We start from the raw sequence: 13,552 nt of genomic DNA, 5'->3' as shown, positions 1-13,552 counted from the left end.
CTCCGCATGTTATTTTGGTCCCAAGGAGCTGTTGGTGTCAATCAGAGATTTGACAAGAACCAGGTTTCTGGAGTCCAGCAGAAGTTCTGTTTAACAACGCCACAATCAGTAAATGTGAGATTTTTATTATTTGTTCTGCCACGTTCATACAGCACAAAGCAGAAAGCTCTCCCTGTTCAACACATTTATAAAAAATATCTACATTAATGCTGAGGAAAAGGTTAAGGGAATAAAATCGAAGTTTGGCAGTGAAATATGGCAACAATTATCACATTTAAGTCAAAGCTTAAAGCACATTAGTAAGGCACATTAATAAGATACAGACTAAAGACATAAAACACAGACCGGTGGCGTCTGTTTGGCAGGCCTTGCCTGTGTCAGTGAGCCCCAGGGCAGCTGTGGCTACATCGTAGCTCATCAGCATGTGAATGACTGTGTTGTGAAGCGCTTTGGGGGGTTGTAGAACCCTAAGAAGGCACTATAAAAATATTCAATTTAGAAAATCACTACTTAAAATTTCATAAGCTCAAATATCTTTAATGGTACCGTTTCTGAGAGCCGACTGAAGCTCTGGAGCAGAGGTCACCAACTCTGGTCCTCGAGGGCTAGCATCCTGCATGTTAGCTGTTTCTTTGCTACTGCACACCTGATTAAAACAAATGAGTAATTAACAGGCCTAGGTAGAGTTAAAGTGGTAAGGAGAGGATTAAATCACTTCATTTAGGTGTGGTAGAGCAGGAAGCACAGAGAATTAGCAGGATGGTGGCCCTCGAGGACCAGAGTTGGGTCTGAAGCTAATGCTAATGTTCAGGTCAAACTGGGAAGAGGCTAGCTGGTATCAACAATAAACTCTGACTCTTTGTCTATGATTGGTTTTACAACACTATTAAACAGAAACAGCAACAGGCTAACAATAAAAGCTAGTCAATAGCACAGTGATGTCCCGTCAAACAACCGCATTACTAGCTTAAACACGCTAATCATTAACCAACCACATGTATGTTTAGCGAAGCCAGTACTTTTGTGTTGGACCAACAATCTTATTTCCCTTTACTGCACCGCACCTTGAGAGGACCAGTTCTCCTCGGTCAACAAAGATCAGGTCCTTCCACAACCACTAAGGTCAGAAGTGAGCGGCTAATAAATTGGACAGTCTTTCCTTTTACCCCTACCTCAGCATAAATCCAGTCACTAAAGTCATTGAAATTCGGGGGAAATGAGGACACATCTTCTTTATATTCAGATTGCCTTGTCCCTTAGCTGTGATGCAGTCCGACTTAAAATGCAGCCTTGGGAGGATCTTTGGACCCTGATATTCCACTGGTCTGATGTTTGGACCCTGATGTTCTGACCTTCGCACCCTGAAGTTCCACTGGTCTGATCTTCGGACCCTGATGTTCTGACCTTCAGACCCTGATGTTCTGACCTTCGGACCCTGATGTTCTGACCTTCGGACCCTGAAGTTCCACTGTTCTGACCTTCGGACCCTGATGTTCCACTGAAGCAGCTGTGACCAGCTCACTCATGTCTGAGATCATTCCTGTAGCTTTTCTAAACAAACATCTGTTTCATATCATCACATCAGATCAACATAAACAAGCTGCTTCATGTTTTAGAGGACTCAACATGTGGCAGCGGGATTCAAACCCACAACTGAGGACGAACATTTATGTTCTGTAGATCCTACAAACCAAAGAAAATTCCAGGGACTCATTTATCAACCGTTCGTAGAAACTGTCCTATATTCCTTCTTACGAATGGAATCTAGAATAATCGAACAAACCGTCAAATCCTGATTTACGAAACATGCGGTGGCTTCTCGTACGCACGTTCCTCCACAATTAACCGACGATAAATCCCACCTGACCATACCCAAGCGCTCGTGTCCGTTCAATCATTTACATACAGAGACGCCCTCAATTAACCATATCTGGTCACATCACATCCTCTAAAGCTCATGAGGAATCCCTGCCTTCTTCCTGGGAAAGAAGAATCACCAGCGACAGCGAGACCGAGGCTCTGTCTGCCGAAGCAGAACTTCTCTCAGCTCAGGAGAAACCAGGAAAAGACGGAACGCTGCCTGGGAGAAAGTGGCAGGCGTGGTAAACGTGGTCGTGACAGAGGAGAGGTTCCTGTCAGAGATAAATAAAAAAAAACGGTTCCACGTGAAGCCGAATCTGAAAAACCGTAACGTAACCGAACGTTCTGTTGTCATTTACAGTTTACATGTTCTGCCTGGAGTTGGTTTTGTTCTGGTTTGACTGTCTGACTGCAGAGTTGTCAGTCAGTTTGGTTACCTTGGCAACGTCTGGATGTTCGGAGAGCCGAGTGGAGGAGACGTAGCTCCAGAAGGACCTTCTTTTGGAAGCGGTACCTGCACATGAGCCACTGTGGATTCTCACCCACAGATCAGAGCGCTCACAGAGGACCCGCTCCTTCCAGAGAGCTCGCTCTGCCAGGTCCTCAACAGCAGATCAGCCACGCTACCCGTCAGGTTCCCGTGGGTCACAGGTGTCCTTCTAGGTTCTGACAGCCGTAAGGGACAGCTGATGAAGCCGTTTCCACACAGACATCATTACTGACTGGGTCAAATAATTAGATGGCTGAGACCTTCAGTGTTGTAGTACCCCATTCTACCACTAGATGCTGCTCCTACGCATGGCCAGAGCTGTTCTGATGTTCAGGAACATTTCTACACACCGGTACAAGATGGTAAATACCACACCTGTTGTAAAATCGTTGCTACGCACCACACGGGCTCAGATCTGTGTGCAAGTACGGTTGATGAATGAAGGCCTTGGACTCTAGAAAATACGCTGAAGTTCTGAAAGTGAATCCGCCGCAACAGAAAACCTAAAAAACACGATTAAAACTTTTCGATTCCAGTTAAAAAGAAGAATGCGGGTTCTGGAGAAGGTGGGTTCTGCTTTTACACATCAAAGACATCAATGTGGGTTCCTGACGTGAAGGTGTCCTCCAGCAGAATCTTCATCAGTTTAGAGCAGGACGCCTCACAGGTGAGCAGCTGACCTCCAGAGAACATGTCGGAGAACGTCTTCTTCATGTGCGGGTCGGCCGTTTTGGACCGGGCCTCCACCTGCATGTTGGTGTCCAGAGGTCCTGGAACAAGAAACAAATAAAAACAATTCGTTTAGAAAACTAAAATGACGGAGCTGACTGCTGGAGATCTCCACGACCATCGAGGGTGTGGCGGTGCACGGATTCGTGGCACAGAGACAAACCCCGGCCAGGTCCCACACTGACATCCTTTAGCCAGGAACGCAAGACCGGCAAGGCCAAAGGTGAAACCGGGGTCTTACCTTAGCGCATGTCCTGTTGCCTAGCAACCGTGACAACGCTGAACAGAAGTTTCAGCCAAACTTGGCAGCATACGAGCTACCTCTGTTCCTGGTGAGACCAGAGATGTCTTAACCACCAACAGAGGAGTCCTTTCAGGAGACGATGTGGACAAATAAATATAAACACGGAGGTTGGATGCATCTGAACCCGGAACGCTTCATGATGCACTTGAGGAAAAACAGGAAGTTCATTTCCTAGAGATGGAAACCATTTCAGTTTCCAACAGTTCTGCCCGTTTCTGTTGCAGCTGAGAAGACAAAGTTCTGGTGTTACCGTGTCCTCCAAGGAAAAAGGGAATTTGAGGTTCATCGTTCAGATTCAGTGTCTCAGATACATCCCAGTGTTGGACCAGACCCTGGACCTACCTGGAGAGTAGTTCAGAACCCGGAGGTCCGGTTCCTCCTCAGCCAGAACCCTGAACATCATCTCCCGAGCAGCTTTCCCAGTGCAGTAGAGAACCCAGGAGCAGAAAGGCTGCAGGGCGCAGAGAGACGTAACGTTGACGACGGTCCTCCGTCGACCAGGACGTTGTGGGAAGGCCTGCAGGACTCTGGCAGTGAGACAGAGAGCGGAGCTGACGTTCAGGGACAGGTACGAGTCCACCTCAGACATCTCCGTGAAGCTTTTAGTGTAACGGGACACATCCCCTAGAGAGGCTGGGGGACACAAACCACAGGAGAGTCAGGCTGCTCTTCTAGGGACAAGGACACAGACAGAAGAACCAGCAGGGTAGACCGTCTGTCTCTGGGACAGTTCCTACCCATGTCTCATCAAACTGTAAACTCGAGACCGTCCACGGGAGACCTGACCCTCACAGAGTATTCTAGACCTACCTCAGCGCCATCTTTGTTTATGCTCATGACTAAGCCTAACCCCGAGTTCAATCAGGGAACGCACGTGCACGTGCACGGACTGAACACCAACAAAGTGACCCGAACCTGAAACAGACCCAAACACTCAAATCTGGTCCGAGCCAAAACCACCGATGTCCCCCTGAGGACGTCCTCCCGGCCAAGAATACGGACATGTTGTTCTGACTGTGTCTGCTAACACTCTTCATCTGGACTTCAGCTCAGAACCCAAACCGATCCAGAACCGTGTCCTAGAGCTGAAAGGCCTCTGATGTCCAGCGTTGGGCATCTTACCGTAGAAAGTAATTAGTTACAGTTACAAGCTCCCAGCTCCTGCTGCGTGATCATCCTGGAGATTCAATTCAAGTTTATTTATATAGCGCCAAATCACGACAAGAGTCGTCTCAAGGCACTTCACATAATAAACATTCCAATTCAGGTCAGTTCATTAAGCCAATCAGAAAAAAAAGTTTCCTATATAAGGAACCCAGGTCGCATCGAGTCACTGACTAGTGTCAGAGTCTTTACAGCAATCCTCATACTAAGAAAGCATGCGGCGACAGTGGAGAGGAAAACTCCCTTTTAACAGGAAGAAACCTCCAGAGAATCCTGGCTCAGTATAAGCAGCCATCCTCCACGAGTCACTGGGGATGGAGAAGACAGAGCAGACACACACACACACACACACACACACACACACACACACACACACACACACACACACACACACACACACACACACACACACACACACACACACACACACACACACACACACACACACCGTGATTTCTTAGTAAATATTCTATTTGGTGGGAGATAAACTTTATTGTATTTATTCTAGTGAATCTATAATTAAACGGGTAAACTAGTAGTAGCACATTCAATGTCAAAGAGAGTAAAAAGTTATTATCAGGAGAGGGAGAATGTTTAAGTGGTTAGCAGCAGTGTGCTAGACGATGGCCCCCTCCATGAGGCCACCACAGCTCAGCAGAACATCGTTGTAGCTTCTTCTGGGGAGAAAAACACTTAGAGAGAAAATAAAGTTAACAGCTGAAATAGCAGGAAATAATACAGTTAAAGAGCAGATTGTAGAAGAAAGTAGTCGAGTGTGGAAAGTGGTCGGTGTGTCCTCCAGCAGTCTAAGCCTATAGCAGCATAACTACAGAGATAACTCTGGATAGCCTAGCCTTTTAGATGGAGGCATGTTGGAGTCAGGGCAAGGGAGAGCCGTCTTTACTGACTGTACACTCCACCTCCCTCTACTCCCCCACTTGTCCAGATCTGGGCTAACATCAGATTTTAACCATAGACCCTATCACATAAAAACGTGTTAAGCCTAGTCTTAAAAGTAGACAAAGTGTCTGCCTCACGGACTAAAGCTGGGAGCTGGTTCCACAGGAGAGGAGCCTGATAACTAAAAGATCTGCCTCCCATCCTATTTTTAGATATTCTGGGAACCACCAGTAGACCTGCAGTCTGAGAGCGAAGTGCTCGGTTAGGAACGTATGGAACAATCAGATCACTGATGTATGATGGAGCTTGACTATTAAGAGCTTTATATGTGAGAAGAAGGATCTTTAAATCTATTCTGAATTTAACAGGTAGCCAATGTAGGGAAGCTAAGACAGGAGAGATATGATCTCTCTTATTAATTCTCATCAGAACTCTAGCTGCAGCATTTTGGACAAGATGAAGACTTTTAACTACATTCTGTGGACTTCCTGAGAGTAATGAATTCCTAGATGTTTCAGTCCTTTACATGTTCATTAAGTCCTCTTTTTAAATATCGAACGAGGTCCTTTCAGCTTCGGACATGACGGTGTTTCTAGTTATCTTTACATGCTTCCACCCTCTGCGGTCTTCATCAGAAGTGTCACAGGTGTTCTGGTGGGCCCACCTCCTCTGGCTGGTCTTTGGAGAAGGGAATCCCAGGTGCGAGACAGCTGATAGGCCCACTCATCTCTGTTCATGTTCCAATGTTCATGTTTCCTTATTTCTGGCTGAGGAACTGGTGGATCTGACAGAACCGGGACAGTCGCGCCCACCAGAAGAACAGCTGATAAAGAAGCGTCACAGAAACACCTGTGAAACTTCTGGTGGAAGACCGCAGACGAGGGTGGAAGCATGTCCGAAGGTAAAAGAAGTTTAATAGATGTTTCAGGGGAATTGTTTAAGCGGTACACAAACTGTCCTTTTGAATCAACAATTATTATTTATTCAGTCCATCACCCTCTCATCAGACGTGGAACCGTCCACCAGAAGCCACCTGGGTAGGGTTGGGCATCGTTTGATTTTGAACAATTCCAATTCCTCCTTTCCATTCTGGTTCCTATCGATTCCCGATTCCGATTCTTTCAAGACATGACGTGTTTTACATGAGCCAGCTAACCGCAGGTCCTACTTGATGAAATAACCTTAACTCCAACATGAATTTTAACTCTATGAACAACAACATCACCTTCATTTAGACAAAAACATGTTTTGGAGAAAAAAAGAAAAAGACTTGCAGCACAACCAGTGTGTTTGTTTCTGACCACAACCAACGTCTGGAAGCAGCCTCTGGGATGAGAGGCTAAATGTCTCCAACATATCCAGAAACGTGCAGCTGTTTTCAGCTAACACTCTCAGGATGATCATGTCCAGGATGACTGAGAACTACACCTCCATGCTGCAGCAGCGTTCAGTCACAAACAGGAAGTGAAACTTAAATATAGCTGCTGTCAGTAACAATCTAACAGTTTTTAAACATTAAAACTCAACAGAAATAGTTCAGAAAGGAAATTAAAATGTTTACAGCTTTGTGTGTGATTTATTATTAATATCATAATTATTTATGGTGGCAGAAGCTTCTCTAGCATGATGACTTTAATTATTCTACAGGTTATTGTTCAGCCTTCTGATGCTCACACACACACACACACACACACACACACACACACGAGTGTTGGTGAGCGGCTGCATCTGACTGCTGACGCTCTGTGTGTGATTTTAATCCTGCAGTGAGACAAACTCACCTCACACCGTCCAGAGTTTGTTCTTTAAAGCTTCTATTAAATCCACCGTGTTGACGTGTTTAACACGTTTCCTCTACGCTGCAGGAGTTAAAGTTTACGTCACAGATTAAAAGTTCGGCAGACGTTTGTTTAGATCTGGCCGCTGCGCGCCGGGTGGGGTGGTGGTGGTGGTGGTGGGGGACTCGTGCTGCACACACACAGCAGGTGTGATCAGCTCTGAAAAGCCTTGATCACAGTTTGCAGATCACGTTTATTTTTCACGGGGATCGGCCGCGGATTCCTCTTCCGTTGGCACACTAGGAATCGAAACTAGGAATCAAAATATAAACATTGAGCGATTCCGGGAAAACCGAACAGTTGGAGCCGGTGTTCTGACAAAACGTCCTACTTTGGCAAAACGTCCTACCCGTAGGATAATTTTATGGTGTTTTACATGACAAACACAAACCCTAACCCAAAAAATCAAGTATCAACGTCAATAAAAAGTACTAATACTTACTATTTACCTGTTTTCCTGCAAATATAACAATGCGCTTTGCTTCCCTTTTTGTGTTGTGCGCATGCGCACACATGCTCAGGAACAACGGGTAGGACGGTTTACGGAGTAGGAGAAATTCCCAGAACACCGGTTCCAATCGATGCTCGATTCTCGATGCCCAACCCAACACCTGGGAAGTATCTTCTGTCCCGTCTTCTATTTAGTAAGAGATGAACTTTCTATATAGACATAGGTGCCTTTCTATATCACAGTTACATATACGTAATTATTGTTATTACCCTGTTATTACCATTGTATGTCACGTCTGGTTAAACTTAGACAGCAAAAGCTTTCATCCCATCTCTCAGTTCCAGGCTAACTCAGGCTCTTCTACAGCGGCTCTGAGTGACTTCAGCTGTAACCTTTTAAAACTGTGAAATCCTTTTTTTAATGTAAATCAAACTCAATAAAAATGTGCAGATTTAATCAATTTATCAGAGTTTTAAATTCTACTGGATTTCCACAACAGAAAAGGACCAGTAACATTTTTAGATCCATTTATGTTTATTTTTAAATTATTTTCCACAAATATCAACACCCCACTGAAATAAATAACCTACTGTTGCCATGTTTCTTCTTACTTTATATAAAAAAAAGTATTTATTGTAAAATGAAAACAAATTTCTAAATATTTAAGAGATAAAAACATCAGTGACTTAAATCTCTGGCAAAAGTCGGATCTAATAATTCTGAGACTAAGTCACTTCTGTTCGTCCTCTCAGCATCTCATCAGGTTCAGCTTGAGCCAGTGACAGGGTAAGGGTTAAGGCAGGCTGACTCCGCCCCCTGCAGGTTTACCACACCTTTAATGCAGAACTGAAATGTTGCACCATGCTGCTGAGAAAACAGCTGATTGCTGTCATAGCAGCTCCTGGACCTGCTCACAGGTCTTCAGGGAGAGACACCATCAGAACCGAGAAGACCGGTACACACCAACTCTGACGAGACCTAAGGTTCTGACCCATATAAATGCCAGTTCCAGTTCCTCTTGGGTTCTGCTCAGAGCTGGTTAGATTAGTCTCGGTCATAAACTGTGTTTGGACCTGCAGCGGTACCGAACTCGACTCTTACCCGCGTTGTTGATCAGAATCACGTGGTCCAGGTCCTCGTTTGAAGCCTTTTTGGAGGTTCTGATGATGTTCTCCAGACCCTCCGTCTGTCCGACGTCAGCCACCACCACCTCCACCTTCAGCCCGGTTCGGCCCGGTTCGGACTGGGTCAGCTCGGCCTGCAGAGTCAGCAAGTCTTCCCCAGACCGGGCCACCAGGACCAGCACCGATCCGGGTCTCACCAACCGGGCCAGCTCTTTAACCGCGGCCCGGCCAAAGCCTCTGGAGGCCCCGGTGATGATGCACAGAACCCGGCCGAGGTCCGCAGCTGGCGCCATGGTTCGGATGGTTCTGAAGCGTTCTTCTGCGTGATTCACCGTGAGATCCGGAAACGTGTCGGTGCGCTCCTTCTGCAGCGGCAGCCCGGTCCACTTGCTGCCCTGCCGCCACCTCCCGGTGAATATGAGTCAGGGCACGGGAAACCGCATTCACACCGATTATGGTTCCGACACGCTTCTGCCCGGATTTGAACCGTTTAATCACCGAAAATCAAAACATCAAGGCTGCAGGAACACGTTTATATAAGACTATCAGTCAGAGACCGTGTTGTGTAACTCGGTCTGACAGGTCACACATTAGTAAAAACAAACATGTCTGTGTAAACTGGAATAACCCTTCCGGCTGGCTGGAGGAGGGGCAGCAGGAACTAGAAAAGGTCTCAAGCCCAACAGCAACTCTAAAATATAATCTGAGGCCAAATATTTCAGTGTGAACTGTAGAAAAGGTGCCAGGAGGACGAACAGAAAGGTTAGAGTTGCTGCCAATTGTCCATCTGGGTCACCAAGGTAAATCCCGTCTGTGCATTCACCCCCACCACCTCCGCCAATAGCCTCAAGCTGCTAAAGCCTGATTTATCCTTCCCTGTCAGCTCCGCAAGGGAGTGAAGCACGTGAACTGACAGAAACATTTTGCTCTAGGACTTCTCTATACCCTGTCAGTACAACCGAGAGCGTAGCAATTCAATTCAGTTTATTTATAAAGCGTCAAATCACAAGAGTCGTCTCAAGGACCTTCACACAGTAAACAACACAGGTCAGGTCATTAAGCCAATCAGTAACAAGTTTCCTATATAAGGAACCCAGCGGGTTGCATCGAGTCACTGACTAGTGTCAGAGACTTTACAGCAATCCTCATACTAAGCAAGCATGCAGCGACAGTGGAGAGGAAAACTCCCTTTTAACAGGAAGAAACCTCCAGAGGATCCTGGCTCAGTATAAGCAGCCATCCTCCACGACTCACTGGGGATGGAGAAGACAGAGCAGACACACACACACACACACACACACACACACACACACACACACACACACACACGTACGCATGCATGCACACACACACACACCTATGATTTCTTAGTAATTATTGTATTTAGTAAGATACGGTATAAACTTTATTGTATGAATCTATGATTAAAAGGGTAAACTAGTAGTAGCACATTCTTTGTTAAAGAAGATAAAATTTTATTATCAGGAGAGGGAGAATGTTTAAGTGGTTAGCAGCAGTGGGCAGAATCTAGAAGAAAGTCGAGTGTGGAAAGTGGTCAGTGTGTTCTCCAGCAGTCTAAGCCTATAGCAGCATAACTACAGAGATAACTCTGGATAACCTAGCCTTTTAGATGGAGGCATGCTGGAGGCAGGGCAAGGGAGAGCCGTCTTTACCGACTGTACACTCCTCCTCCCTCTACTCCCCCACTTGTCCAGATCTGGGCTAACATAAGATTGTAACCATAGGCCCTATCAAATAAAAATATTTTAAGCCTAGTCTTAAAAGTAGACAAGGTGTCTGCCTCACGGACTAAAGCTGGGGGCTGGTTCCACAGGAGAGGAGCCTGATAACTAAAAGATCTGCCTCCCATCCTATTTTTTTAGATATTCTGGGAACCACCAGTAAACCTGCAGTCTGAGAGCGAAGTGCTCGGTTAGGAACGTATGGAACAATCAGATCACTGATGTATGATGGAGCTTGATTATTAAGAGCTTTATATGTGAGAAGAAGGATCTTAAAATTTATTCTGAATTTAACAGGTAGCCAATGTAGGGAAGCTAAGACAGGAGAGATATGATCTCTCTTTTTAATTCTCAACCAACCACCTTTTGGCCTGCTAAACCCATTACCTGCTCCTTCTAGACCTTGGTCCCACATTGCAATGGATTTTGTCACTGGTCTACCCCCTTCTCGAGAATTCTCAGTAATCATGACGGTGGTGGAGAGGTTCTCCAAGGCCTGCCACCTGATGCCATTAAAATCCCTTCCCTCCTCCGCAGAGTCGGCCAATCTGTCAGTGAAACACATATTTAGATTACACGGCATCCCAGTAGAGATCCTCTCAGACCGAGGTCCCAGTTTACTTCTGATCGTTCAAAATCACGTGATCGGACCAATTTCCATGTGAGTGTGTGTGTGTAATGTTCTACTCATTTTTGTTTTCTACATGTTTTATAGTCTTCATATTTGTGCACTTAGACGTGTGTGTGATTGTGTTGTCAAGCACTTTGGGGGGTTGTGGAACTCTATAAAATCAAATTCAAATTTTATTTGTCACGTACACAGTCATACACAGTACGAAATGCAGTGAAGAAACTCCTCCTCAGCCTCTCTGTGTTGGTCTTCAGGGAGCGGAATCGCTTTCCTGACCTCAACAGAGAGAACAGTCTGTTGTTGGGATGGCTGAGGTCCTTCACGATCTTCCCGGCCTTGGTCCAGCACCGGCTGCTGTAGATCGAGTGCAGGTCAGGGAGTTCGGAGCGGATGGTGCGCTCAGCTGATCGTATGACCCTCTGTAGAGCTCGTGTCCTGCATGGTGCTGTTCCCGAACCAGGTTATGATGTTCCCCGTCAGGATGCTCTCTATGGTGCACAAGTAAAAGTTCCTGAGCACTCTGGGGGGCAGTCGGAAGTCTCTCAAGCGTCGGAGGTAGTAGAGACGCTGTCGGGCCTTTTCCACCACGGTGTTGATGTGACAGGACCATGACAGGTCCTGCGTGATGTGAACACCGAGGTATTTGAAGCTACCCACTCTCTCCACTGGGCACTCGTTGATGACGGGGATCTGGTAGTTCCTCTCCTGCTTAGTACTGAAGTCCACTATCAACTCCTTCATTTTACTGACATTTAGAAGGAGCTTTTTCCTCTGGCACCAGGTCTCCAGATTCATAACCTCCGTCAAGTAGGCCGCCTCGTTGTTGTCAGAGATCTGGCCCACCACAACGGTGTCGTCAGCAAACTTAATGATGGTGGTGGAGCTGGTACTGGCCACACAGTCATATGTGTACAAAGAGTACAGCAGGGGGCTTAAAACACACCCCTGGGGTCTCCAGTGCTGAGAGTGGTGGAGGCTGAGACATGTCCGCCCATCATTACTGCCTGTGGTCTGCCAGTGAGGAAGTTGGAGATCCACTGACACATAGATGAGCTCAGTCCCAGGTGCTCCAGTTTGGTGGTGAGTGTGGAGGGAATTATGATATTAAATGCAGAGCTGTAGTCGATGAAGAGCATTTTAACATAATTCCCCCTTCTAGTGTCTAGTGATGTGTGGAGGAGATGACAGATGGCATCGACTGTAGAACGATTTGGACGGTAAGCGAACTGTAGTGGGTCCAGTGTGTCTGGTAGTGAAGAAACGATGAAGTCTCTGACCGGGCGTTCACAGTACTTCATCACTACTGAGGTGAGTGAATGTACACTACTGTATATAAATACAGGTCATTCACCAACAAAGAGTCAGTGACCCCAACACTTGTGTTTTCATTTTTAATGTATTAGGATGAAGCTGGACTTCTGTAAGTGGAGTCTGATGAATAAAACCGTGACCCTTTAAACTCAAACAAACTCTTCATCTAATTATAGCGATTATAAAACTAATCTACATCTTTTATGGATCTTTTTTTAGGGATTACTCTTATCAGCCGGATGATCTTTCCCCATACTTCCAGTTAGTCTGATGAATCACAAGATGCTACCCGCAGTCTCGATTTGTACAAGTGAGGATTGTGTGAGCGGCTCATTTCCTCTGCTGCCCCGGGCCTCCGGATCTGCTCCAAACCACAAGAAGCTGCAGTATTTAACCGACCACCCTTCTGAACCGTGACGAGGATGTTTGGTTTGATTGAAGGCAGCAGCAGCAGCTCAGGAGGTAGGGCAGGCTGTCTAGTAATCAGAAGGTTGTGGGTTGATCCCAGCTGCCACCAGAGAATTCTGCTGTTGTGTCCTTGGGCAAGACACCTGACCCTCCTTGCCTGCTGGTGGTGCCAGTGCTCGACAGTCTCGCCTCTGTTTGCAGCTGTGGCTACCATGTAGCTCATCATCACCGGTGTGTGAATGTGGATGACTGCTGGTGCTGGGACCCTAAAAACATTTTAAATAAGCAGCACAGAAAAACAACAACAATGTGCGGATGGTGAGTGTTAGGCTCATGCCATGAGCGCTGTTGTCTGCCCTGGAATACTTCACTGTCCTCCTCTGCATGTCCAGGTCTCTGAGACGTCCCTCAGAAGGCCACGGTCACTCTGTAAATGGACATCTCCAGACCGTCTTAGCAGTCCTGGTTCAGTCAGGCCTAACCCTGATGATTCACTGGTTACAGCATTAACATTTCTGTAAGCAGACGTTTAGTGAGGCCCACGTGGCTGAGTTTTATCCAGGCTGGTTCTAGTTCCGCGCTGTCAGAGGGTTCCTAACT

The 13,552-nt window shown here is 46.3% G+C and overlaps 1 protein-coding gene across 1 annotated transcript; it reads right to left on the bottom strand.

The window, feature by feature from the left end:
• Nucleotides 1–109: 109 nt before the first annotated feature.
• On the bottom strand, nucleotides 110–9,408 carry spra (sepiapterin reductase a). The gene is made up of 3 exons (XM_015943353.3): nucleotides 8,838–9,408; nucleotides 3,726–4,016; nucleotides 110–3,120 (listed from the first exon to the last, which is right to left on the bottom strand). The coding sequence occupies exons 1-3, from the start codon at nucleotides 9,151–9,153 to the stop codon at nucleotides 2,930–2,932; spliced, it is 798 nt and encodes a 265-aa protein (XP_015798839.1). The 5' UTR covers nucleotides 9,154–9,408; the 3' UTR covers nucleotides 110–2,929.
• Nucleotides 9,409–13,552: the final 4,144 nt, after the last annotated feature.

The sequence above is a fragment of the Nothobranchius furzeri genome, chromosome 6 (genome assembly GCF_043380555.1).
Source record: "Nothobranchius furzeri strain GRZ-AD chromosome 6, NfurGRZ-RIMD1, whole genome shotgun sequence".
Classification (NCBI taxonomy): domain Eukaryota; kingdom Metazoa; phylum Chordata; class Actinopteri; order Cyprinodontiformes; family Nothobranchiidae; genus Nothobranchius; species Nothobranchius furzeri.
This window is presented reverse-complemented; position numbering and strand designations above follow the sequence as displayed.

Coding starts and splice junctions, on each gene's coding strand:
- spra (XM_015943353.3), bottom strand. CDS start 9,153: ATGGCGCCAGCTGCGGACCTCGGCCGGGTTCTGTGCATCATCACCGGG. Junction 4,017..8,837: donor GATTCTGATCAACAACGCGG/GTAAGAGTCGAG, acceptor TGTGTCCCCCAG/CCTCTCTAGGGGATGTGTCC. Junction 3,121..3,725: donor GGTTCTGAACTACTCTCCAG/GTAGGTCCAGGG, acceptor TTCTTGTTCCAG/GACCTCTGGACACCAACATG.